Below are 24,719 nucleotides of genomic sequence, written 5' to 3'. Positions count from 1 at the left end.
TGAGTGTTTACTGGGGACAGAGTTCCCATTCTGCAAAATGAAAAGAGGTTTCCAATCTGTCTAGTGGATGGTGATGGCCGGCAGTACTGTGAATGAATGTATTACCACCAGACTGTGCACTTAAAAACGGTTAAGGGCTAAAGTCTATGCTATTGTATTTTACCACAGTAAAAGCCTGAAGGGAATAAGATATAGATGTGAAGACGTGATAAAGAAACACAATGTGTGATCTTGACTCTGTCCTAACTCAAAAGACAGCAGGAATGAGATGTGGGTTGGGGACACCGTGGCACATGGGAGGGATAATTAGGAACAGTGTTAGTTTAATTAGTATAGACTCTCAGACCCTGTTCTCACTTCTGCACTCCCCCTGGCCTGTGGGGGGGACCCTCTCAGCCCCCGTGGTGGAGGATGTTGTCACGTGACCTGCATTAGCGGATGAGCTGTCAGGAGAGGCACCATGAGGGTAAGTCTGCCTGTGACGTGCTCGTGTGTGGTTGAATCCCGACGCCTCTGTGAGCAGCTTATGCTAGGGAAGCCACTGTCCCAGAGGCTGGGGCCCCCCAGCTCATTCACAGCCTGGAGTCGAGCCGACCCGCCCACCTGTGACCAAGGGACACATGTGTGTTGCTGATCCCAGCTGTGAATTTAGGAGCCATTTGGTATGTGGCGTGATGTGCTGAGTAGTGAGCAGGTCACTCAGGGGCAGTGCCACAGTGGTCCAGGGTCACAAGTGTGAGTGCTGTCGAATTGCTCATTCACTGCGTAGGGGGGTCAGCAGAAGTGGGTGGGTTGGCAGGTGAAGCCAATGTGGGCGACTGCGTTCTGGTGGGTGTACGGAGGGGCATCCATGGTAGTGTTCTTTCTGCTTCTCACTGTGCTTGGAGTATTTCTTTCTTTTTTTTTTTTAAAAGACTTTATTCATTTTAGAGAAGAGAGAGAGAGCAGGTGGGAGGAGCAGGAAGCATCAACTGCCCTAGGTGCCTTGACAAGGGCAAGCCCAGGGTTTTGAACCAGCGACCTCAGCATTCCAGGTCAACACACTGTCCACTGAGCCACCACAGGCCAGGTGCTTGGAGTATTTCTTAATGAAGAAAGAATTGAGTCTGCACAGCGAAGGAAACCATCAACAAAACACAAAGGCACCTGTAGAATGGGAGAAATGAATAAATCCTGTCTAATGAGGGGGCAATATCCAAGATACATAAAGAACTCATACAACTGAAAAGCAAGAAACCAAGCAACTCAGTTAAAAGATGGGCAGCGGACCCGAACAGACACTTCTCCAAAGAGGACAAATGGCCAGCAGACACATGAAAAGGGGCTCAATGTCACCGGTCATCAGAGAAGTGCACATTAAAAGCACAATGAGCTATCACCTCACACCTGTCAGAATGGCTCTCATCAATAAATCCATAGACAAGTGCTGGCGAGGCTGTGGAGAAAAGGGAACTCTCGTGCACTGCTGGTGGGAATGCAGACTGGTGCAGCCACTGTGGACAACCATGTGGAGGGTCCTCAAAAAATATAAAATGGAACTGCCTTATGACTCAGAAATCCCACTCCTGGGTTTATATCTAAAGAAAGTGAAATCAGTATTTTGACTGGATGAGCACCCCCCCATGTTCACTGCAGTATTATTTATGACAGACAAGATGTGAAAGCAATCTGAGCGTCCACTGGCAGATGAACAGATAAAGAAAGTGTGGAATATGTACAGTGGACTAGTATTCAGTCATTAAAAAGAAGAAGGAAATCCCGCTGTTGGCAACCTGGATGGACCTTTTTTTTTTTTTAGACAGAGAAAGGGACAGATAGAGACAGACAAACAGGAAGGGAGAGAGATGAGAAGCATCAATTCTTCATTGCAGCACCTTAGTTGTTAATTGATTGCTTTCTCATATATGCCTTGACGGGGGGGGGGGCTATAGCAGAGTGAGTGACCCCTTGCTCAAGCCAGCGACCTTGGGCTCAAGCCGGTGAGCCTTGCTCAAACCAGATGAGCCCATGCTCAAGCTTGCGACCTCAGGGTTTCGAACCGGGGTTCTCTGCATCCCAGTCTGACGCTCTATCCACTGTGCCACCACCTGGTCAGGCTGGATGGACCTTGAAGGCAGTAAGCTGAGCGGTCAGTCGGACAGAGAGAGACAAACACGGTATAATCTAAAACAAACAGAATTCACAGATGGGGGAACCAGTGGGTGGTTGCGGGGGTGGGGGCAAAATGGGTGAAAAGGGTCGAAAAGGAAAAAGTCCCAGTTACAGGAGATAAGTCTGGGATGCGATGGACACCATGGTGATTGCAGTTTAGGAAAACGGAAGGGGACACCACAGAGCTGCAGAGAGGACCAGACTCTCGGAGAAATCCGAGGTCTCCTCTGACGCTCGGGTCCCGCAGACTGTGCTCCACTCAGTGCAGGGCATATCCGAGTTTTGCGTCATGGATGTGAGGTGTGCCTTCTCAGAGGACCCTCTGCGGCCTCCTCATCTGCTGACGACCAACTGTGGGAGCCCAACCTGGGCACCACTGGGACATGGGAGGCCCTGCCCACCCTCCCTCTGGGACACACTCCCCACAAGGGCATTCCCAACCAGGACATCCCAAAAAAACCCTGGCTCAGGCGCCCTGGAGCTTACAGAACACCGCTTTGTGGAGCACTTCAATGGGACAGAAAACCTGCCCGTTTGAGCCAGAAACGAGATACTTCCTTCCAGATCTTTATCAATCTGAAAAATAAAATCCAACCAGTGTGAACGTTTGCAACTTTCCCGGTGACACATGTGATGTCTGATAAGCACGGCCTGGACCTGCATGCTGCCCACCAAGTGCTGGTGGCCCCAGGGGCTGGCACACTGGCCAGGGCCGGAGGGACACCCTAACACAGACATTCAGATGCAAGGGCAAGCACTCACGTTGGCCAGTGAACCCGGACAGCCACCTGTGATTCTGTTCAGGATTTAGGGAGATGTGAAGTAGGTTTTAGAGATAAAGCAGCAAAACGGGCTCCACCAAGAGGCTGCGTGTCCACCCTCCATCACGACGTCTGTCCACAGAGCCGGAGAAGCAGCAGTGACGCCGCCCCCGCACTCTCCCCATGGGCTGAGAACTGTCCCCTTTTGCATCTTCTGGTTTCAGACCTGAGACACTCACCATGGGCTTGAAGGTGACAAGCACTTCGCAGGACATCCCGGCTGACATGGGACCAGGGGGATCAAAGCTGCAGACACAGTGACACATGACGTGTTCACAGTTAAATCTCCATGGATGGTGACCATCACTCAGGGCTCCACACACGTGACAGGCCAGCTAGTGTGACACACACTGCAGAGCGGCCTGCCTGAAGCTGACCCTGAGCTTACTACTGTCCGACTCCCCCTTTCCGCCTGAGCTGGGTGCTGCGCCCCGCGGCCCACAGCGGGCACTCCAGCAACATCTGAACGTCAATTGAGTGAGCAAATGGATGGAGGAAAGGAGGGAAGGGCTGTTGAGAAAAGTCACCAAGGGCCAGCTCCAGAAGGAATGATGCCATGTGGGTAGCAGCGGTCACTGATGCCCTGGGGACATGTGCCCGGCCCGTGGCCAAGGATCTAGGGTTCTGGTAGGCAAACTACAGCTCGCAAGCCACATGCGGCTCTTTGACCCCTTTAGTGTGGCTCTTCCACAAAATACCACATGCGGGTGCTACCTCAATAAGAAATATACCTACTTATACAGTTTAAGTTTAAAAAATTTGGCTCTCAAAAGAAATTTCAATCATTGTACAGTTGATATTTGGCTCTGTTGACTAATGAGTTTGCCGACCACTGACTAGGGTCTTACTGCCAATGTGAGGGGTGGGTAACAGGGAGGGAGCCCTAAGTTCAAGGAGAGATGCAGAAGAAGGGCCTCAGCTTCACAGGGAGATGGGGAGGGAGTCAGTGCCTGGGCCCAGATCCTGGCTGAGGGAAGAAGACCCACCGGGAGAGGTTCTGACAAGAGGCCTATTGTCTCAAGGCTGGGTCTGACCTGACAGGCTGGATTTAGAAACAGACAAGCTTAGCACCGAAGACAGGAGTGTGTGCCTGGCTGGTTGTGTCCCCACGGCACCAGGCAGCCGCCTGTTCCAAACTCTGATTGGGAGGGAACAACTCCCTGGAGGTGGGGCCCCACCCTGGAGGTCACCAGACTTGGAACTTCAGGTCAGAGCGATTGAACGGAGGTTCCAAGTGACATGGTTTCAAATGACTGAACACAGACAGGGCTACAGACACAGGAGAGAGCCAGACGCCATTGAGAAATACTGGCTAGTTGGGAAACCTCAGAAACTTTTGGAAACGAGAAACATGGCGACTGAAGTAAGAGATTTAGTAAGCGAAGGTAGCAGCCCCTCTGATGCAGCTGAGGGGGAAAGGTGGGCTGAGTAGTGACAGACCGGAGGACACACCTGGAGCCTTTCTCAGAGGCAGGGGCCTGGGAAGTGGGAGGATGGGACAGGGGTTACTCGCCGGAGGGATGAGGACAATGCAGTGACTCGGGGACAGAGCAGTATCTGGAGCAACAGGGAAACAACCGCACAGCAGGCCCAGAGCACAGCAGCACAGGAGGCTGGGGCCGCGGCCCCGAGAGCACCTCTGGGAGCCACAGCAGAGACCGGGGAGCAGGTGCCCCAGAGGGGGGATGGTAGCTTGTCACCAGACATTTGGTTCTGAGCAGCAGGATTGGCCTGCTGTTCCCCACCCCAATGCTGTTCTCTTACTTGACGTGGATGAAGTCCCTGAGATGCTCATCCACGCCCTCCAGCTTGCAGTAGTTGATGGTGTAGGTGGCATTTATCAGCGTCATCTTTTTCTTATACACTTTGCCAACATCGAAGTCCTAGAAATAAACAGAGACATTATTACTCAAAGCTCCTTGGTGGCCGCATCAGCACATGCCGGGGGGGGGGGGGGGCTGGGCTGCCCAGAAGGTGTCCAGCAGACAGCCATGTCCACGGAAGGTCGTACAGGTTGACAAGTGTGGTAAAGGTCCTGGCACTTCCTAAGGCTGCTCCTCTGTGGTGTGTGGGGAGCAGGCCAACTGCAGGGATCAAGGGGCAGGGAACAGCTTCTTGGGGACCAGAGCTGGGAGCTCAGAGCTGGGAGTGGAGGGCTGGATTGTGTGGGGTCCAGGGCTGGGGTGACATACCGGAGCCCCCTCTCTCCTGCAGAGACTTCCAGGCATTCGCCCACTCACTCAGAAGACACATTGTCTTTGAAGGAGGCCTGAGGCCTCATGGGCTGGTGTCTGACCCTCCCCAAAGAGGAGCCCGCTCATCCCCAGTACCAGGTGAGGAGAATGGTGTTGTGTACCGCCCCCCTGCCATGACCTGGGGTCCCCGGTGGGCTCACCTTGAAGTGGATGAGCTTGGGCTTGCTGTTGAAGGGCCGACCTTTGAACTCACGCCCAGACACCACCTGCTTGTGGACCACCCCGCTTCGCAGCTGCTCCATGGTGCGGGCCAGGATGTCCTTCTCCATCTTCGTTCCTCCCACAGGCTTCCGGTCCACATCCTCTCTAGGCACCTGGGGGTTCATGGGAACAGCAGCCTGAGCTGGTGAGCTAAGGCCGGCCGGGTGAGGCTCCCTGCCATCGTGAGGTGCTGGGGACAGGAGTTAACGGCGCAGCTAGGCCCCGGGCAGCCAGGGCGCAGGGAGATGCAGCCTATGCATGCGGCAGGTCACTGGAGCAGCCTGGCGTGAGCAAGTGTGAGCACAGCAAGTGGTCCCCCCTTCAGGGAAAGAGGAAACACCAACGGGGTCCCAGCTGATTTCCAGGAAATAATAGCAGAGTGGGAATTTACGTTTTCAAATCAGCCCGAGAAACAGTTTTCTAGACATTCTACAGGAAGCAACAGTTTCTCTAGTAGCACAGATCAAGGGGTTGCCTGACGTGATAACTGAAGTCAGCTCTGGGTTTGCCTTTCTGCAAGTTCTGGGAGTCCATTCAGGGCCCTTGGTTAGGTCTGCAGGTGCCGACGCCGGCCAAGAAACTGGGTGTCCTGCTGCCCTTGCTGCCCTGGGTGGGGGTCCCCAGCCTGGTGGCCTGTTCTCCAGTGCCCACCGCCTTCGCCCTGGGCCCTGGCAGCAGGGCTTCCCCAGAACCAGCAGAACCAACATGGATTTGCCCTCAAAGCAATGGGAACCAACGTGTATAGAAATGAAGGGTGAGTGATGCCCATCCAGGGCGTTGCCTGGCCTTCGCTGGCTGGTGCGGGGACGCAGCCTCAGTCAGGGGCGGCTGTCCTGTGTGCACCCCAAACACTCGCTAATTTCTTGGCTCATTGAGCTGTGTCTGCTGCTTTGGCATCAGGAGCGTATTCCTTGAAAAAAGGCCGTCAAAGTTAGTTCTGAACTTGTGTCTTTTTCTAGAAATACACTGCTCACAAAAATTAGAGGATATTTTATCCCTTCATATTAACTTTGAAATAGCCCCTAATTTTTGTGAGTAGGATATGTTTCCTAAAGAATAAAGCAGGAAACAATTAGGAAATGCCCCGACCCTTGAGGCCCTTGACTATGTCTCTCTCTCTATGTGTAGCCACCCACTGAGGCTGGGGAGAAGTCTGGGATTGTGGCATCAGTTCCCGGGGGGGGGAGCAGCTGGGCAGCAGGGAGGATCCCCAGCAGCAGTGGCCCTGGGCCGGGACCAGCCAGGTCCACAAGGACAGGGAGGACACTTGGGAGATGGAGACAGAGGAAAAGGCAGCCTGGCGTCTCACTGTGAGCGATCGAAAGTAGGAAAGCAGGTACCTGCTGCGATTTGTAGTCCTCAGTCCAAAGCCCGGGGATTTCTGGCTCAGCCAGCGTTTCGTCCTCTTGGTTAAGGATCCCAGGGTCCTCCCGGATGGACTCGCTGGACATGGCTTTCACTAGCCGAGGATGTTCGGAGTGTGAAGCATGGTCCTTCTCCTGGTCAGGGGGAGGAATAGAGGCGCTCACGGCAAGAAGTGGGGACTGTGCCTCGAAGCAAGACGGGGATGGCCTGGTGGGGGAGCCCTGCTGCTTTCACTTTCCTAGAGACAGGAGCACATGCTGTCCAGTAAGTTTTCTCCTTTAAAACACGACCTATGTGTGCCTAATCTCCAATGATCACGAAGGCACCCTCTCACTGACGGCTGCGCTGTAACCCTCCCTGACCCTCACCTGCTCAGCATTTCCGATTTTCCCTGAAAAAAAAACAACACCCAGAAAAGTCCTCGTGGCTAACGGGACAGACCACATGGACTCTGTGCCCTGGAACATCACCCCGATACACCAAGGTTGCGGGTTTGATTCCCAGTCAGGACACAGACAAGAAGCAATCAATGAGGACCTGAATAGGTGGGAACAAACTGATGTTTCTCTCTTTCTCTCAAATAAAGAAAAAGTCAGGACACAGATGGGAGGGCTCCCGGGGTGGGGGGATAAGACAGAGGCAGCTCCCTGGGGGCAGTGGGTCAGAGGTGACAGGAGGGCACAGGGGCAGGTGCGTGTGAGCTGAGCATGAGGCCTGGGACACAGGGAAGACTTAAACAGCATGTGGCGCGGAGTGAAGGCCCCACGGGACCGGAGGGTAAGAAGCCTGAGGGGCACTGCTGGCAGCGTGTTCGTTGGAGCCAGGAACCTTGACCCCTTGACCTTCAGGTGCTAGGATCACAATGGTCACACGCAGATGTGGAAGTGCGAAACCAGGCTCAGGAAGGGCTCCTGTTGTCCCTGCCCCACACCCTCAGGGACAGGTCAATAGGCAGCCTACTGGGGCAGCTGGCACAGAGCCGGCCCTCAGTAGGAAGGCATAAATGAATGAATGGTGAATGTAAATGAGATGAATGGAAGACCCAAAGGAAAGCTGCCCTGTTCCCAAGATGGTTCAGAGTCTTTGGCCCCAGGTGGTAACCAGCACATGCGGTGAACAGTGCTCAAACCTGCCACTGGCCTGTGACTGACCTTGGGTCCTGGCCTGTTAACTGGGGACAGGTAAGGTGGCCTGAGCCAGTGGCTCATGTGGCTGAGAAGGCACAGTGACCTGGGTCGTGTCCCCTTGCACATGAGCCGCCACCCAAGACAAGCCAGCTCCCAGGTGGACCCACGTGGCCTGCGGCCCACTTGCTGCGAAGACAAGCCCTGATGCTACCCTGAGTCCCTCAGAGGTAACTATGGTGGTGGTGGTGGTGGTGGGGCATCAGAACACACCCACCGCTGGGGCTGCCTGACCTGACGGGGGCACGGGCTGCATCAGCCAGAGGTTGTGCGCCATGACAACCACCCTTGTGAAGAGCATGAAGAACAGGGAGCAGGTGTTTCCTTTGTTCAGGTTCTAGTTGGGCAGGTCTAGGTGACGTCAACACAACAATCGAACACCTGTGCCCATGGGTCCCTCTGCTCATCTGGAGGGGCAGGGACCTTGCCTGCTCACCACTGGGTAGCAAGGAGTCGCGGGGGTCTTCCCTTCGCTGAGGTTGGCGAGGTAGCCCCAGGTCTTGTCTCTCAGGGTTGGCCGGGCCGTGGCTTTGGCTGGAGAAGGCTGCCTCTTCCTCCCACTCTCCTTGGCCTCCTCCTTCAAAATCCGACTCACAATCTCACACTTCCTGAGCTTCTGCTCCTCCTCAAAGGCTCTGGGGGAAATGCCATTGGCTGAGGGCAAAGTGCGTGACCTCCAGACCCTGGAGCGGGAAGCTGCTTGCTGGGCAGGCCCTCACCAACCCATCCCTGAGCAGAAAAGGCCTCGTATGGACGCCTTCCCCCTCCCCGACTCCTGGGTGCCCAGGACATGAACTTCCATCTGGTCCAGTCCCCACAATAAACCTTGACTCCTTGTGAGTGGCCCCTGCTCCTGGTTCCCAGGCTGGCGACCAGGTGCCCTGAGACACACCATTGAGGCCGTACACCCCAGCTGCTCCTCTTGGGGCCTTTATGTGCCGGGCCCGCTCCAGACTAAGGCTCTTGGAGGTGGGCAGAGCTGCTCTGGGAGCCCCCACTGGGGTTGTTGGATGGTAGCAAAGTTCTGAGGTGACATTCAGGGAACCATAACTCCCAGACAAGAGAAAGCGTCCCCAAGTGAGAGGACCAGGAGGCCACATGTGAGCAGATACTAACAGTGAGCATGCCGGGGAAGTGAGGGAAGAACAGATCTTTCCAATGGGGCTGGAGATCGAGGATGACAGGACAGAAACCTGGGCCTGGGCTGTTTGTTAGGAAGCCACTCCTGCAGGGACACCCTGGGTGAAAGGCCTACAGGGACCCTCATCTCTCAGGGGAGGGTGCAGTCTGAGGTGTGGTGTATAGGGACCTTGCAAGGCCAAGGGGTGTCTCAGTGAACAATGGGGGTGCGTGCTGTGCTGAGAAGGCAGTGCTGAGCTCTGCTTTGCTGGGACCAGAAAGTGATACCTAGAGGGCTGAGCATTAAAGATGAGCCCAGGCAGCCTGCAGCCCCCAGGAGGGCCCAGGAGCAGGGCAAGTGAGCAAGTTGGGAGCCTTGGAGAAGATCCCGAGAATCCAGGCCAAGAACCTCTGGGTCAGTGCTAGGGGTGACCGAGAGCAGGAGGAGCTATTCCCTGAGAATCGGGATAGGCCCTGCCTGCTGCTGGGGCTCTGGACAGGGGAAGTGTGGAGGAAGGGGCTTGGCAGGAATGGGGGAGGGCTGGAGTCCCATCACTGCATCCCTCAGGCTTGTCCTGGGCGAGGGGAGGCCCAGGAAGAGACAGACACACCTCCCACCAACAGGCAGGCTCCCCCTGAGGCCTTACCGTTTCTGGGCCTCCAGCTCTTGGCGCCGGCGCTGGTGGAAAAGGTGCTTGAAAGCGTCCCCACCTTGGGCCAGAATCGCCTGCTTCTCGGCCTGGGCCTTCCGCTCAGCCAGCTCTGCCTTGGCCTGGCCCCAGGCTTGAAATTTCCGAAGTGTCTCCTGGGGAACAGAAAACACCGGGGGTTACAGCATTAGCATGTGCGTGCACACTGGCACACACATGTGTAGACACACACACTGGAGCTCTCTCTGGCCCCGATTATGTGCTGCCTTCTCCTCCTGAGTCCTCGGGGTGGCCAGAGCCTGCTGTCCATGCAGCTTGGTGTGACTGGCCCGCTCCCCTGTGCTCCCTCGCTTTTCTGGGCCATGGGCTTCCCCCCAAGAGGCAGGCTCTCTCTTGCCTCACAGTCTTTGCAGAAGCTGTTCCCCTTTCCCTTTCTGCTCTCCTGGCCTAACTGCACACCCGCAGGCTCAGGGCGGTGTCATCTCCTTCAGGAAGGCCCAAGCCCTGGAACCCTGTCATTGCTCCTCCCACAAGACAAGGTCCCACAGGGACAGGTCATGTGCTTTCCTCCAGCCTGACCCCTGCGCCTGGCGAGCAACCTGAGACGGATGCTCTGTAAGCCCCAGGGAGCAGCCCCGAAGAGCAGGGGTTCTGGAGGGCAGTGGTGGGTGCGGCCCGGGCACCTACCCGGTTGGCAGTGATGCTGGTCTTCAAGGCCAGCACGGCATCCATACGGCTCCTCCTGAGTTTGCGGGCCTCCAGCTCCCGTTCCCACTCCTGCTCCCGAACCCTGGGGAAGGAGCACCGTGAACTGGGCTGCGCCCACCTGGCAAACAGCCCGATGTCAGTCAAGGTGCCCGGAGATTAGGCCGCGGCAGATGGTGAATTACAAGGGGAACATGGTCTGAGACATGCTTTTTTCTGGACGAGAGGTTCCTGTGCCCTGTGGTCCTTCCTGTTCTAGACACACACAGGTGAGCAAACAACTTAACTGAGAGCACAGATTTATTCTTTTTTGATGATAGTGTGATGAATTAAAAACAAAGGCAGGCGATCTGCATGCTGCAACCCCCCATCGAGAGAGAAAGTGCTACCTTCCCAGGGAGGCCTTTAAGAACTTCACCGCAGCCCTGTGGTTCTTCCGGGCATCTTCCACCAGCTTCTGGTGCCGGAGCCCGTGCTCTTTCTGGAGGTGCATGGTCTTCCTGCGGAAACATGTGGAGCGGAGTAGAGGGAGATGGCCGGTGATCGGAATGCTGCCCTGAAACAAGTCTTAAGTGCAGACTTTGGAACGCCAAGACCTGCGGTGGTGGGACACTACCCCGGCAAGCACTGACAAATGGTTTACTGGAAGCTTCTGAACCTTATAGCCATGTCCTGCAAACCTGCAAGGTTTTAGTTCATCTTCCCTCTCTGTTCCTGAGTCTATGCTCTGCTAACATGCTTGCTGATTCAAGAAACAAGTAAATATGATGAGGCTCCAGAGATCTGGGCTCTCAGTCCTGGAGGCGGGGCGGGGAGTCCCCTGTACCCATCTTTCTTCTATGTTGCGTGTTTTTTCTCAGACCTGCAATGTCTTCCTCTCGTGCATACCCATTGCCAAGCTGGTCCCAGCAGCATTGGCTCTCTAACTCCTGCCCGCCCGCTGCAGGGCATAGCCACAGGGCACAGCACCCAGGGCTGGAGGGACGCAGGGCAAAGTGGGCATCATAGGCAGCAGGTTGGTAAATGCCTAGGGAGCTCAGCCCCAGAGGGGAGTTTTGATCCAGGCTGGGCTGGGTTGGGGGAGCCCAGGAACCAGGACCAAGTAGGTGAGGAATTAGGGGACTTAGATCCCACAGAGGCAGCAGGAGGTGTGGCCTAGGATTGAATGAGGTGGGTGTGGAGAGGACTCAGGAGGCCCCAGGATGAAGATGGAGCTGTTATGAGAAGGGGGCTGGGAGCAGAGAGGACTCCCCCACACAACAGGGGCCAGTGGAGGGCATACAGTGTTCAGGTGAGGGGCGCTGAGTGCCATGGTTGGTGACATGTGACATAGGGAGGCTGGTCATGTATGCCCGGGAGCCTAGGCCTGGGGACAGGCAGGCACTAAGCCTCTGGAGGATAGGGAACCGGTCGGGAGAGGGGTGGGTTCACAGAGGAAAAGCGATGTGAGGCCAACAAAAGAGGGTTATGGCTCCGGCGGGCGGGACCACAGACAAGCTGAGCCAGCGCGAGGAGGGACAGGGACATGGCACAGGGACATGGCAAGGCCGGGGCCTGTGTGTCCCTCAGGCCACCTACCTGACCCTCAGCAGCCGGTTCCTCTCTGCCTTCCCCCAGGCCTCTTTCTCCTTCTCCTTGCGGAGCTGCTCGGCCCCCTGCACCTGCAGGCGCCTCCCAGCGGCCTCCACCTCCTCCTCTCTGATGGACTTCTGCATGGCCTCCAGCTGGCCTTCTCGGATTGCGACATGCCACATGGCACTCCTTGCAAAGCAGAGGCACTTAATTTTTGGCAATCTGAGGCCGAGTGTCCACCCCAAGGATCTGGCAGGACCTGAGCACTGAGTTTTAATATATACTCTGGGTGGTCACTGGACACCTCTGATGGGTCAGCTCCTACTCCTTGGAGCCCTCTGGGCCTGTCATCACCAGAGACTGAGGCTCCCCCTGTCACAGCACCACCCACCCTCGCTGCCCTCCACACCAAGCCAGGCCCAGGACCTGCCCAATAGGTTTCCCAAGCTCCTTAGTCACTCTGCGAGCTATTTACACCCCCAGAAATTCCTTTCTCACTTCAGTGAGCTAAAGGCAATTTGGATGTTCACAATCAAACCCTGACCAGTCAAGCACTCAGAACAATACCACTTCTCCTTCCTGGGGGACCTTCTCAAAAACTCATGAAGCCAGGTTAAAGATGGAGCTGGCTCTTTTATGCAAGGACAAAGAGCAAGAGACAGGAAAAGGGAAACGCAGCGGATGTCATAGTTCTTAAGGACGCAGACAAACGTGAGAAAATGGAAAATGCCTCAAAAGGCGAAGCTGTGGTCTCCCAAGTATTTCACCTAAGTTTCCATTTGATTTTTAGGTAGCCTGAAAGTCAAGATTTTAGGTTTTGTTTTTTTTTTCTTTTTAGAGAGCTAGAGATAGAAAATAAATTCTTTTTTTTTTGTGTGGCAGACAGAGAGAAACAGATAGGGACAGACAGACAGGAAGGGAGAGAGATGAGAAACATCAATTCTTCTTTGCGGTTCCTTAGTTGTTCATTGATTGCTTTCTCATATGTGCCCTGACCGGGGGGCTACAGCAGAGCAAGTGACCCTTTGCTAAAGCCAGCGACTTTGGGCTCAAGCCAGAGACCATGAAGTCATGTCTATGATCCCACGCTCAAGCTGACAACTTTAGGGTTTTGAACCTGGGTCTTCAGCATCCCAGGCTGATGTTCTATCCACTGTGCAACCGCCTGGTGAGGGTTATGTTTCACCTTAAGCTGCCAAGCTGATGGACAAGAGCAGCCCCTGAACTCACTCGTTCTCCCTCAGCACGGCCCTGATTTTTGACAGCAGGCTTCTCTCGTTCTCCAGCTCGGTGCACAGGCATCTGGACTTGGCCCGGAGGCGGCCCATGGCGGCCCTGAGTGCCGCAGCGACAGCAGGAAAGGACCATGGGAAAGGTGTGTCAGAGCTTGGGCCCCTGAGAGCAAGCTCCTGGGGCCTCGAGGCCCACACCTCCCCAAGCCCCCACTGAGGCTCAGTGCTGCCTTTACCTGGCCTGTCATTTCCACTAGAGAACCCCAGTCACCCCAACTCTCCATGGGCCTCTCATGCTTCTTCTCCAGAATGGGGAGCTGGTTCCCACAGTGGCTGGCCCCTTGTTACAGCAAGCCCATCCAGGTTTGCAGCCAGGAAGGACCCAGCACAGCCAGTGAATGACTTAGAAGCAGCAGAGGGGCCCAAAAGCCCCCAAGGGACCATGTGGACCATCAGTTATCTCCCTCCGTTCCCTCCCGGAGCCGTGCTCCCTGGACGCTGTGCAGTCATGTGAACCCAGTTCCGGTATCGGACAGAGCCATTCCGTGGGGATGCGGAGATGAGCAGGGTGGGAGGGGGGTGGGCAGCACAGAGAGGTATATGGACCCCAAGACCCCCATGTGACCTCCTCACCAAAGCAAAGTCCCTGTCCCTGCACTGTCTTCAGGACACCGCTGCCCCTCTCCAGGCCCAGGGGCTCCTGGGCCTCATACATCCTCACAACCCAGAATGTTCTTCCCCAGTCACTGCCCGGCAGCATGCTTCTGCCATTCGGGCCCCAGCCTGGAGGTCACCTGCCCTCCCCTGGCTATCTGCTTCAAAGTGACCCCGTTCTTGGCCTCACGCAACCAACTTCCTGTCTTGTGACCACCTGACACTTGGTGTTCGTTCTGGGTTGTGTCCATTCCTCACACTTGTGGGAGCCTGTCTGCGCCCCCTGGCCACCTGCCTGCCCACCCAGCTGGCCACTCTGCCTGGCTGCAGAGCTGAGACCTACACGTTGTTGGCCTCTCTCTCTGCAGCCTCTTCAGCGGCCACGCTCTCCTGCTGCGTGGTGAGGAGGGCCATCCGCTGGCGGCAAGCACGCAGCTCCTCTCTGAGGATGAAAGCCAGGATGTGGATAGATGGTGTGAAATTCGGCCCTCTGCCTCCTGCTCCCCGGGTCGCCCGCCTGCCCCCCAGCCTCAGAAGGGGACTGCGCCAGGGCTGCAGACATATCTTCTTTTCCAGGGATTTCTAGTCAAGCCTCGTGCAGGGTCTTGTCCACCTGTCTTCTGAAAACCCTGCCAGGGGGCCTCCTATGTCAGTGACTGGTGCCCAAAGAGATGTGACCACGAACCAGCACAAATAAGCTCAGGCACATGAGGGGCTCTCCAGGGTGGCCAAGGGACACAAAGGACATGGGCTGTGCTTCACCAGGGGTCCAGAGCACAGATCCACAGGACACCAGACCAACACGGGGCCTGTGTTGAATTCTGGATCAAAATGCCACTCTGTGACACGCCTGTCACCTAAGTTTAAAATAGAAAACTCAAAGCCCTGCCTCTAAAAGGCATCTGGAGGACACGGGGGAATAGACTACATGAGACTATCAGGAGATTTTGGTTTTCTTCAGTGAATCATGGTACTGAGGACATGCAAAAGAATGTATTGTGTAGGAGACACTGAAACATTCAGAAGTATCGTGATGTCTGCAGTTTGATTTTAAATAAATGCAGCAAAAAAAGTCATAGATATGACACAAGCACACACCTACAGAGATAAATAATCAGAGGTTGACAGAGAGTTTGGGTTGTACATGGATGATGGCCATGTGACCACACACACACACACACACACACGACCAGAGGCAGACAGAGATTCTGACTGGTACATGGGCGATGGCTGTGTGATTTGTTTCCAACGTTTTTGTATGTCTGAGATGTTTCTTCACAGAAGTCTGGGGAACCCGTAGAGGGTACCATTGCTGATCAAGTGGGGTGGTGGTCAGGGCCGCAGGGAGGCTGAGCCCAGCAGGACCCCAGAGGGCAGGCATGGGCTGCTGCTACTACCCAGAGGCTGGGTGAGGCACGTCCAGCCAAGCGGTGGAGGCCCCAGCCCCCATCCTGAAGGAGAGCAGACGCGAACAGCCTGCCGAGCCCTGGGTAATCGCTCACTTGGACCACAGCTTACCTGGTTTTCTGAAGAAAGACATCTTTGTCTTTGCGCAGCTTGTCCAGGTAGCGCATGTCCATCTGCAGGTGTGCGGCCTGAATCCTGTCCTGGACGCTGGCTATTTTCTTCCATCTATCAGTGCTGGTCTTCTGCTCTTTCTTCGGGCTGAATGCAGAAAGGACACTCGCTGCCACTGTACGGCCAGCACGCCCTATAGGATGTGTCCCCATGCCAGCTGCCCCTCTGTGCTCCACCACGGGCCCCTGAGGCTGGGGTAGAAAAGCTGCTCCCCCCCCATGAATTACCTGCAGCTGCCTCCTGAGTCAGCAAGGTTCTCAGCTTCCTGAGGAGGAAATTCCACCTTCAACTCTGGGTCTTCCAGCTCATCTTCTTCTAGAAACAGAGGGAAAAGTTAAAAAATAAAAACAAAAACGCAGATCTAGATATTCAAGACTGAAGTTCTAGAATAAATGTCGTCACACTCAAATGGGGGCAACAGTGGTGGTGGCCTCCCAGAGCAAGGGTTCTCAAAGCGTGACTCCTGGGGAGGGTTTCCCTAAAACTCTTTTGGGGGGGATCTGCAAAGTCAGACTATTTTTATTATAATACAAAATGTTATTTCTTTTTTTACTCTTGTTTCACAAGTGGAGTTTTCCAGAGGCTGCATGACATGGACGTCACAGCAGGTAGGAGAATCCAGCTGTCTTCCATTAAACCAGACTCTGGATAACATGTAATAGGTTTGTCAATTGCTATTTTAAGTGAACAAATACATTTTCAGCTTTAATGTTTAATACAGTAAACACTGGACGTTATAGCCAGCATAAAAGCCCTTTGGGTCTCTGATAACTTTTCAGCGTGGGGAGGGGTTCGCTGACAAGAGCAGTCTGAATCACTGTCTCAGAGAATCGCCGTGGACTGCCAGCGACCGCGGAGACCGCTCCATTCCTCACAAAGCTCCGGAAAACGACGGAAAGGGAACACAGAAAGACACTGATACAGAGTCACAAGCACAGGAGAGGGAAGACTGTGGGTGAGCACAGCTCAGCACAGCGCTGAGCAGGCCAGGTGGGCAGATTGCGGATCAGGAAACCACGTTCATCCTGGGGCCCAGCAGTTGCCCCAAAGACGCTAATCTGAGAAAAACTTCAGACCACCAGAGATTAAAAAAAAAAAAAAAAAACCCGAAAGCCTCTGGAAAAAAAAAAAGGTCATACTCAAAGGGCTGGGATAAAAACGACATTAGATTTTTCAATAAATATGTTGGAAGCTAAAAACTACGGTCTGCCTCTTCCAAAATTCTCAGATGAATTTGTCTTTGTTTCAACTAAAACCAGAGTAATATAAACTCCTTCTCTGGAAAAAGTATGTGTTTAAGAGATGTAGGCTCTTTGGAAAGAAAAGGGGGGAGGGGACATGAAGCACGCCCTGGGTCTCCCTGCTGCTGAAACGCATGTTATTTGTGAAAAAACGTGCATTACCGTCCTCCACACATGGGTCGTTGTCCAAAGGCTCCACCTGGGGGAACAGACTAGCAAAACCTTCTTCCATCTTGGGAGGCAGGAATTAATTAGCTATAAAATATTATTGCAGAATATAGATGAACAAATTCATAGATTTTAAAAAATAACTTAAAACATCAGATTTCATAACAATGGACAATTTATCCTGTAAAAAGACATTAAGAAAATGAATAGATAAGCTGGATAAATCATTAGTAAATCAATGCTAGTAATTAAATTTTTTTATGTATTTTTTTTGTGGTTTCTTTTTTTTTGTGACAGAGAGAGGGACAGATAGGAACAGATAGGAAGGGAGAGAGATGAGAATCATCAATTCTTTGTTGCAGCACCTTAGTTGTTCAATGATTGCTTTCTCATATGTGCTTTGACCGTGGGCCTTCAGCAGATCGAGTAACCCCTTGCTCGAGCCAGCGACCTTGGGCTCAAGCTGGTGAGCCTTGCTCAAACCAGATGAGCCTGCACTCAAGCTGGTGACTTCGGGGTCTCGAACCTGGGTCTTCTGTGTCCCTGTCCGACGCTCCATCCACTGCGCCACTGCCTGGTCAGGCTAGCAATTAATTTTTAAAACGCTATATAGTCTGACCAGGTGGTGGCATAGCGGATAGAGCATTGGCCTGGGACACTGAGTAACCAGGTTCAAAACTTTGAGGTCATCTCACCCGGTGTGAGCTCTGGCTCACCAGGTTGAGCACAGGGTTGCTGGCTTGAGTGTGGAATCAGAGACATGACCCTGTGGTTGCTGGCTTGAGCTCAAAGGTTGCTGGCTTGAAGCCCAAGGTCACTGGCTTGAGCAAGGGGTCACTGGCTCAGCTGGAGCCCCCCATCAAGGCACGTATGAGAAAACAATCAATGAACAACTAAGGTGCCACAACTATGAGTTGATGCTTCTTATCTCTCTCCCAGTCAATGGGTCCTGCCCCCTCCAAAAAGAAGCCACAGAGTGGCCCTGGCCGGTTGGTTCAGTGGTAGAGTGTCGGCCTGGCGTGCAGAAGTCCCGGGTTCGATTCCCGGCCAGGGCACACAAGAGAAGCACCCATCTGCTTCTCCACCCCTCCCCCTCTCCTTCCTCTCTGTCTCTCTCTTCCCCTCCCGCAGCCGAGGCTCCATTGGAGCAAAGATGGCCCGGGCGCTGGGGATGGCTCTGTGGCCTCTGCCCCAGGCGCTAGAGTGGCTCTGGTCGCAACAGAGCGATGCCCCGGAGGGGCAGAGCATCGCCCCCTGGTGGGCAGAGTGTCGCCCCCTGGTGGGTGTGCCGGGTGGATCCCAGTCGGGCGCATGCGGGAGTCTGTCTGACTGTCTCTCCCGGTTTCCAGCTTCAGGAAAAAAAAAAAAAAGAAGCCACAGAGAAACAAATGTGCTTTAAAGGGCTCGAGAGGCATATATATATATATATATATATATATATATATATATATATATATATATATATATATATATAAAATTCAGTGAGAGGAGAGGAGACAGAGAGACAGATTCCCACATATGCCCTAACCCGGATCCACCTGGCAAGCCTACAAGGGGCTGATGCTCTGCCCATCTGGGGCATTGCTCGGTGAGCAACCAAGCTCTTAGTGCCTGAGGCAGAGGCCATGGAGCTGTCCTTAGCGCCCAGGGCCAACTCGCTCCAATGGGGCCTTGGCTACAGGAGGAGAAGAGAGAGATAGAGAGAAGCGAGAGGGGGAGGTGTGGAGAAGCAGATGGTCACTTCTCCTGTGTGCCCTGACTGGGAATCAAACCTCGGACTTCCACATGCCAGGCTGATGCTCTCTACCACTGAGCCAACTGGCCAGGGCTCCGAGATGCAGAATTTCAAGGAATCCTGCAAAATATCACAATCTTCCACTGGAACAGCCTGTTTCCCTACGAGTGTGTGAGGGGCAGGGCTTTTGGAGGTTTTACAAGGTGGTCAAAGCTGCTCTGCTCTGTGCTCGTGATTCCAGGAGCCCATCACACGTAGCTTGGTTGGGGCCCCAGCAGATGACAAGTGGGTCGGAGGTGAACCTGACACATGCACACAGAGTCCCATTTAAAGTGATTCCACTAAACCATAGGCTCTCTGAATGTCGGTTAAGATGGCGGCAGTTCCAGACTGGTAGCCTCTGATCCCTCTACATCCTCACTAGGCAGCAGTGGAGGACTCCATTACTTTGAGATGTGAACCGACAGGACAGGAACTGGGAGAAGAAGCAGTTTTAACAAAACAGAGGCTGGGGAGTGGGAGGACAAGCGGGAACCGCCCTGCAGGTCGTGCTGACCCAGACACAGGTGGACCCACCTAATCCCCAAACCCCGGACACGATGCATGACCTGTGCCAGCTCAGGAAGTGTCTGAAACATGGGGGTGAAGTCAGGTCAGACAGAGATTTGCTGAACCTATTTCAGAGAAGCAGCTGGAATTCTCTCTTTGGTAATGGGGCTGGCAAGGTGCCAGCCACCGCACTGAAAATAACCGAAAATGCTGGAGAGGCTTGTATTTTTGAATCATCTGGAGAACCTTGAAGGATGGATGAGAAAGATATGTTCAGGTCAAAGTTGAAATGAAAGCTAGAAAATATATATATATATATATATATATATATATATATATATATGTTAAATGACTATGCTCAAGAGGAGCATTTTGTCAAATTGGATTAAAAAACCAATGACACCACCAACAAAAAAATCTAACTCTAGTACTTAAAAAAAGAGGCATCTAAAGACAAGCTCACAGAAGCACTGCATTTAAAAGTCAGGAAAAGCCCTGGGCAGGTAGCTCAGTTGATTGGAGCATCATCCCAAAGCACAGAGGTTGCCGGTTCCATTCCCGGTTGGGGCACATGCAGGAACAGATCGATGTTTCTGTCTCTCTCTCGCTCTCCCTTCCTCTCTCTCTCTCGAAAGTCAATAAATATTAAAAAATATATTAGGAACAAAAGTCAGAAAAAGATTCACTTGGTAAAATTGTAAATAGGAAGCTAGTGGAGTCATCTAGAAACAGACAAAATGCTTTAGGCAAAAGGCAGTCAGAGCAGTAAGCGGGTCATGTCATAGCCAAATGTCCGGTTCACCGGAAAGATACAACCCTTCTCAATTCAGATGTGTTTAATAATAGCCCTAAGGTAAATCAAGCAAAGGTGACAGAACGGAATAATGTATCAAAAATCTCTTATGGAAAACTTTAACACACCCTCTCAGGAACTGACAAAACTAGATAAAATAGCCATTTGTGACATACATTTTATTTATTTATTATTTTTTTATATTATTTTTTGCATTTTTCTGAAGTGAGAAGCTGGGAGGCAAAGAGAGAGACTCCCGCATATGCCTGACCGGGATCCACCCGGCATACCCGCCAGTGGGCAATGCTCTGCCCATCTAGGGCGTTGCTCTGTTGCAATTGGAGCCATTCTAGCACCTGAGGTGGAAGCCATGGAGCTGTCCTCAGCACCTGGGCCTACTTTGCTCCAATGGAACCTTGGCTTGCGGAGGGGAAGAGAGAGAGAAAGAGAAAGGAGTGGGGGAAGGGTGGAGAAGCAGATGGGTGCTTATCCTGTGTGCCTGGCCAGGAATTGATCCCGGGACTTCTACACGCCAGGCTGTTGCTCTACCACTGAGCCATCTGGCCAGGGTCATGACATAGATTTAAATGGCATCCTGAACAACTGACCCTGGCAGTCACACACAAAACATAAACTGCTATAGAATCCTGAGTGCTCCCTTAAAGCAAACACAATATTTACCAAAACTATACTGCTCACAAAAATTAGGGGATATTTTCAAAATGAACATGAAGCTATAATATCCCCTAATTTTTGTGATCAGTCTATTTACTGTCCCCAAAGCAGGCCTCAATAAATTTAAAGGACTAAGATCACACAAAGCTGGAAGTAAAGATGGAGGACTGTGGCTCTTCGTGGAGAGCTGGCCTTTGGGCTCCAGAGGTCCAGTGCTTTGCTGGCTCATGTGTGGTATTTCTATGTTGTCTCCTGGAGTGGCTGGTCCTGCTTCTTCTATCCAAGCACTTTCCCTACCCTTGAAATATGGATATCTCCTCTCAATTCCTGACCTCCACGACTTTGGATTAGAAAAGGTTTTGTTGTTGTTTTTTGTTTTGTTTTATGTACCTCTTAATTTTAACAGAGAAGGCACTAGGATGTAGTCATCCTGACAATGTCTCCAGAGAGGAAGAACTAACCGACATGTTTCTTCTGCCACTTGCCTAATTGCAAAGAAATTATTTTTTTGCCCTGGCCAGACTGCTCAGTTGGTTAGAGCTTCCTCTGAAAGTACAGAGGTTGCTGGTTCAATCCCTGGTCAGGGCACATACAGCAATGGCTAGCTATGTTCATCACTCTCTCTCTCTCTCCCTCCTTCCTCTCACTAAAATCAATAAAATATTTTTTAAAAAGGAAATTATTTTGCAACTTGAAAGGTGATGTTTAATATGAAACAGGTGCTTAGACGGTATTTGTGAATTCTTTACTTTTTGTCCCCAACAAGAAGACTATATAAATAGCAAGTATGGGTGACATCAGGGTTTTTTTAATGCCTTCCAGTTTTAGCCACTGTCATAAGCACAGTCTAGACTGCAGCAGTAAATTCCAAATATGTGCTGTAACTTGAAATGAAAGGGATGCTAAGAAAATATATATCTAATATAAAATAAAGTCACACAAGACTGGTTCTCTGACCAAAAGTAATCATCCCAAATTAATAACAAATACAGGATTATAATTCACTTCATTTTGGGAGAATAAGACACCTATGTCTAAATACCCTGTAGGCAAATAAAAAATCATATTGGTGGTGGCGCAGTAGATAGAGCATCGACCTGGGTTGCTGAGGTCCCAAGGTTCAAATCCCTGTCGCTGGCTTGAGTGCAGGCTCACCAACGTGAGCGTGGGATCACAGACATGACTCCATGGTTGCTGGCTTGAACCCAAGGTTTCTGGGCTCAAGCCCAGAACTGGCAAGGGATCACGGGCTCAACTGGAGGGGCAAAGTAATTAGAAAGCAATCAATGAACTACTAGAGTGCTACAACCACAGTTTGATGCTTCTCATCTCTCTCCCTGTTGGTCTGTCTCTCTTTCTAAAAAAAAAAAAAAAAAAAAAGAAATAAAAAGAATCTATACAGTATTATTTGTTTACATAAAGTTTAAAAACAGGTGAAAATTATATTGTTTGGGGATGCATGTGTAAATGGTAAAACTAAAGAAAAGCAAGGAAACTGGAATCTCAAAAGTCAGCCTGTGGTCATGGGGAACCCATCTGCGTGTCGCCAGGGTGGGGTGGGCTGACTTCTAAGGTACTGAACAAAGTTCTGTTTCTAGACTTGGTTAGTGGTTACTGATGTTCACTCTACAACCTGCTATACGTGCGAATTTCTGCACTACGTGTCTGCAAAGTCTCTATTGGGAATTGTTTTGAACAGTGGGGACCAGAACAGCCACTCATTATTACCTCGTTCAGTAGCTGGGCTCAGAGTAGCTGCTCCAGGACTGTTTGCTAGCTACATAAATGTGGGCAGTCAAAAAGAGTGTTCGTTCTTGAGAATAAAATCATCAAGGCCTTTCCAAAATAGGTCCCAAAGTAGGCTACGCATTGAAAACCAAGTTGGGGTGACTTTCGAATGATCAAAGCGCCCTTCTTTTCACCCGCTCAGACGCTCAGGGTCCCATCTCAGCAGCTGGGCTGAGTCTGTTCGGAACTTCCCGTTAAGTGCTCGGTTCACAACACACTTACACCGCGGAAGGTCGGAAGCGGGACCGACCTGCGCCCTGGGTCTCCCCTCCGCAAGCCAGCCAGCGAAGGCGTCGGTCTGTGCCTGAGTGGGCAGCCAAAGCCCCTGTGCCCAGCCCCAGGCTCCCAGCACACTGACCTACCTCTCAGCGGACCGCCTCGGGGGTCCTGGAGTAGTGGGCTCCGGGAGGAGAAACACCCTACGGCTGCACCAACGACCCTTCGCGCGGCTCTTCCCGCCGCGGGCCGCGCGGTTTGGAGCGGTAGCTCCATGGCAACGGACAGCTCCAAGGGACAGAGACGGGGCTCGCCCGGCAAGCTCCCCCGGCGAGCTCCCCCACTAAGGCGGTGGCTCTGTCCAGCACGGGGCGCCCGGACCCAGGCGCAGTGTGGCCGAGCTGGCGCCGCGCGCGCCCGGGAGCGCGGGAGGCGGAGAGAGGCGCGGTTTGGTGGCGGTCCCGGCCTGCGCCCCTGCACCCTCCGCTAGAGGCCAAGGCTAGGAGGTGGAGTCTGGGTCGCCCTGGCTACCAAGATGTCACAGAGGCGCCCAGTGCTATGCAGTGGCCTGGACTCCGTGCCAAACTGCCTCATTTGGCTAGAGTTTGGATTAGTTCCCAACTTTAAAAAAAGTTTAACGTCTGACCAGGCGGTGGCGCAGTGGATAGAGTATCAGACTGGGACGCCAAACCCAGGTTCGAAACCTGAGGTCGCCTACTTGAGCAAGGGCTCATCTGGTTTGATCAAGGCTCACCAGGTTGAGCCCAAGGTCGCTGGCTTGAGCAAGGAGTCACTCGCTCTGCTGGAGCCCTTCAGCCAAGGCACATATGAGAAAGCAATCAATGAGAAACTAAGGTGCCACAACAAAGAATTGATGCTTCTCATCTCTCTCCCTTTCGGTCTGTCTGTCCCTATCTGTCCCTCTCTCTGTCTCTGTCACAATCACAAAAAAGTAAAAAATAAAAAATTGAAGAGTTCACATAAAATCGGAATCCCCCACTTCTCTAAGATGGATGATTACCTTATCAACCTATGGTCGATGATTGCCGGTGTCAATTCAACACTAAATGAAATCCCCAATTGGAGGTGTGGTGAGGAAGAGAATTAAGCCCCTCTCCAGCTTTAGCGTGCTCCACCTGCTCCAATCCGGTCTCCCTCACTCTCTCCTGAGATACTGGGCTCCAGTGGAACATCATCAATATTTCAAGTCCAGCTTAGAAACCCTATGCTCAACATAAAAAGAAAGAGCTCTTACAGCTCCTAGGGGGGCTGACTCATAAAGACAGAGGCCCCTGCCCCCAATCCCTGATTGGTCCATCATCACGCAAATGAGGACTCCAAATCATCAAAGTTTGGTCCAAAAGACACCGTCCTGAGTGGTCAGAATGGAACTATTCTGATTGGTTGATGAAGATGTTGATGTGGGAGGGGAAGAAGTGTGTGTGTTATGACTGCACAGCTTTGATTGCATGGGGAAAGACTCAGTCCTATTGGTTGGAATAGGATTCCGGAACCCCTTTAAAAAGTCTAGCTCAGGCGGCAGGAGCACAGTGCAGGTGGGCAGTTCAGTGACAGCTTCTACGCCTTAGCTGCTGGGCTCAGCTGGAGGCAGGAAGGAGGGAAAGAGGGAAGGAGGGAGGGAGGGAGGGAGGAAGGAAGGAAGGAAGGAAGGAAGGAAGGAAGGAAGGAAGGATTGAGTCTGGTTAGCCATCAGAAGCACAACTTAGTAGGTGTCTAACTTAGGAGGTGTCTTTTCCTCTCAGAGTCCACAGAACCAATATGGCAAACTGGTCTGGAGCAGAACTGAGCTTCCCTGGTGCCTTCTCCAGCCCCAACATACTGCTCTTTTCTCATTGTGTGTCCTGCAGGGCCCTGAAGGGGCAGTGTTTGCCATCGGACAAGTGGATTGTTAAGTAAGTTCCCTCTCACCTCAGTACCTGGCACTGGCACACGAGTGAGTCAGGCGTATCCCCTGCCCTCGCGAAGCCCGGTGCCTCTCAGCACCCCGCTGGCCCTCCTGGCCATGCATTGCTTTTGACCAGAGGCTCCTGATGCCACAATGAGGCA

At 52.7% G+C, this 24,719-nt stretch overlaps 1 protein-coding gene across 5 annotated transcripts in view; it reads right to left on the bottom strand.

Moving 5' to 3' along the window:
• CFAP74 (cilia and flagella associated protein 74) overlaps nt 1-22,850 on the bottom strand; it is a 53,941-nt gene extending 31,091 nt beyond the window's left edge. For 3 of the 5 annotated variants that reach the window (XM_066265196.1, XM_066265197.1, XM_066265200.1), the window contains exons 1-16: nt 22,799-22,850; nt 16,891-16,983; nt 15,715-15,802; nt 15,428-15,574; nt 14,253-14,351; nt 13,254-13,358; nt 12,030-12,212; nt 10,841-10,951; nt 10,434-10,536; nt 9,744-9,901; nt 8,414-8,612; nt 6,769-6,927; nt 5,368-5,541; nt 4,737-4,855; nt 3,152-3,218; nt 2,638-2,727 (exon numbers count right to left, since the gene is read on the bottom strand). In XM_066265196.1, coding sequence (XP_066121293.1) covers nt 2,638-2,727; nt 3,152-3,218; nt 4,737-4,855; nt 5,368-5,541; nt 6,769-6,927; nt 8,414-8,612; nt 9,744-9,901; nt 10,434-10,536; nt 10,841-10,951; nt 12,030-12,212; nt 13,254-13,358; nt 14,253-14,351; nt 15,428-15,574; nt 15,715-15,802; nt 16,891-16,960 — 1,872 coding nt within the window. In that variant the 5' untranslated portion in view covers nt 16,961-16,983; nt 22,799-22,850. The remainder of the gene's footprint in view (nt 1-2,637; nt 2,728-3,151; nt 3,219-4,736; nt 4,856-5,367; nt 5,542-6,768; nt 6,928-8,413; nt 8,613-9,743; nt 9,902-10,433; nt 10,537-10,840; nt 10,952-12,029; nt 12,213-13,253; nt 13,359-14,252; nt 14,352-15,427; nt 15,575-15,714; nt 15,803-16,890; nt 16,984-22,798) is intronic. The other 2 variants (XM_066265198.1, XM_066265199.1) reach the window with 2 other exon arrangements.
• Nucleotides 22,851-24,719: the final 1,869 nt, after the last annotated feature.

The sequence above is a fragment of the Saccopteryx bilineata genome, chromosome 3 (genome assembly GCF_036850765.1).
Source record: "Saccopteryx bilineata isolate mSacBil1 chromosome 3, mSacBil1_pri_phased_curated, whole genome shotgun sequence".
NCBI lineage: Eukaryota > Metazoa > Chordata > Mammalia > Chiroptera > Emballonuridae > Saccopteryx > Saccopteryx bilineata.
This window is presented reverse-complemented; position numbering and strand designations above follow the sequence as displayed.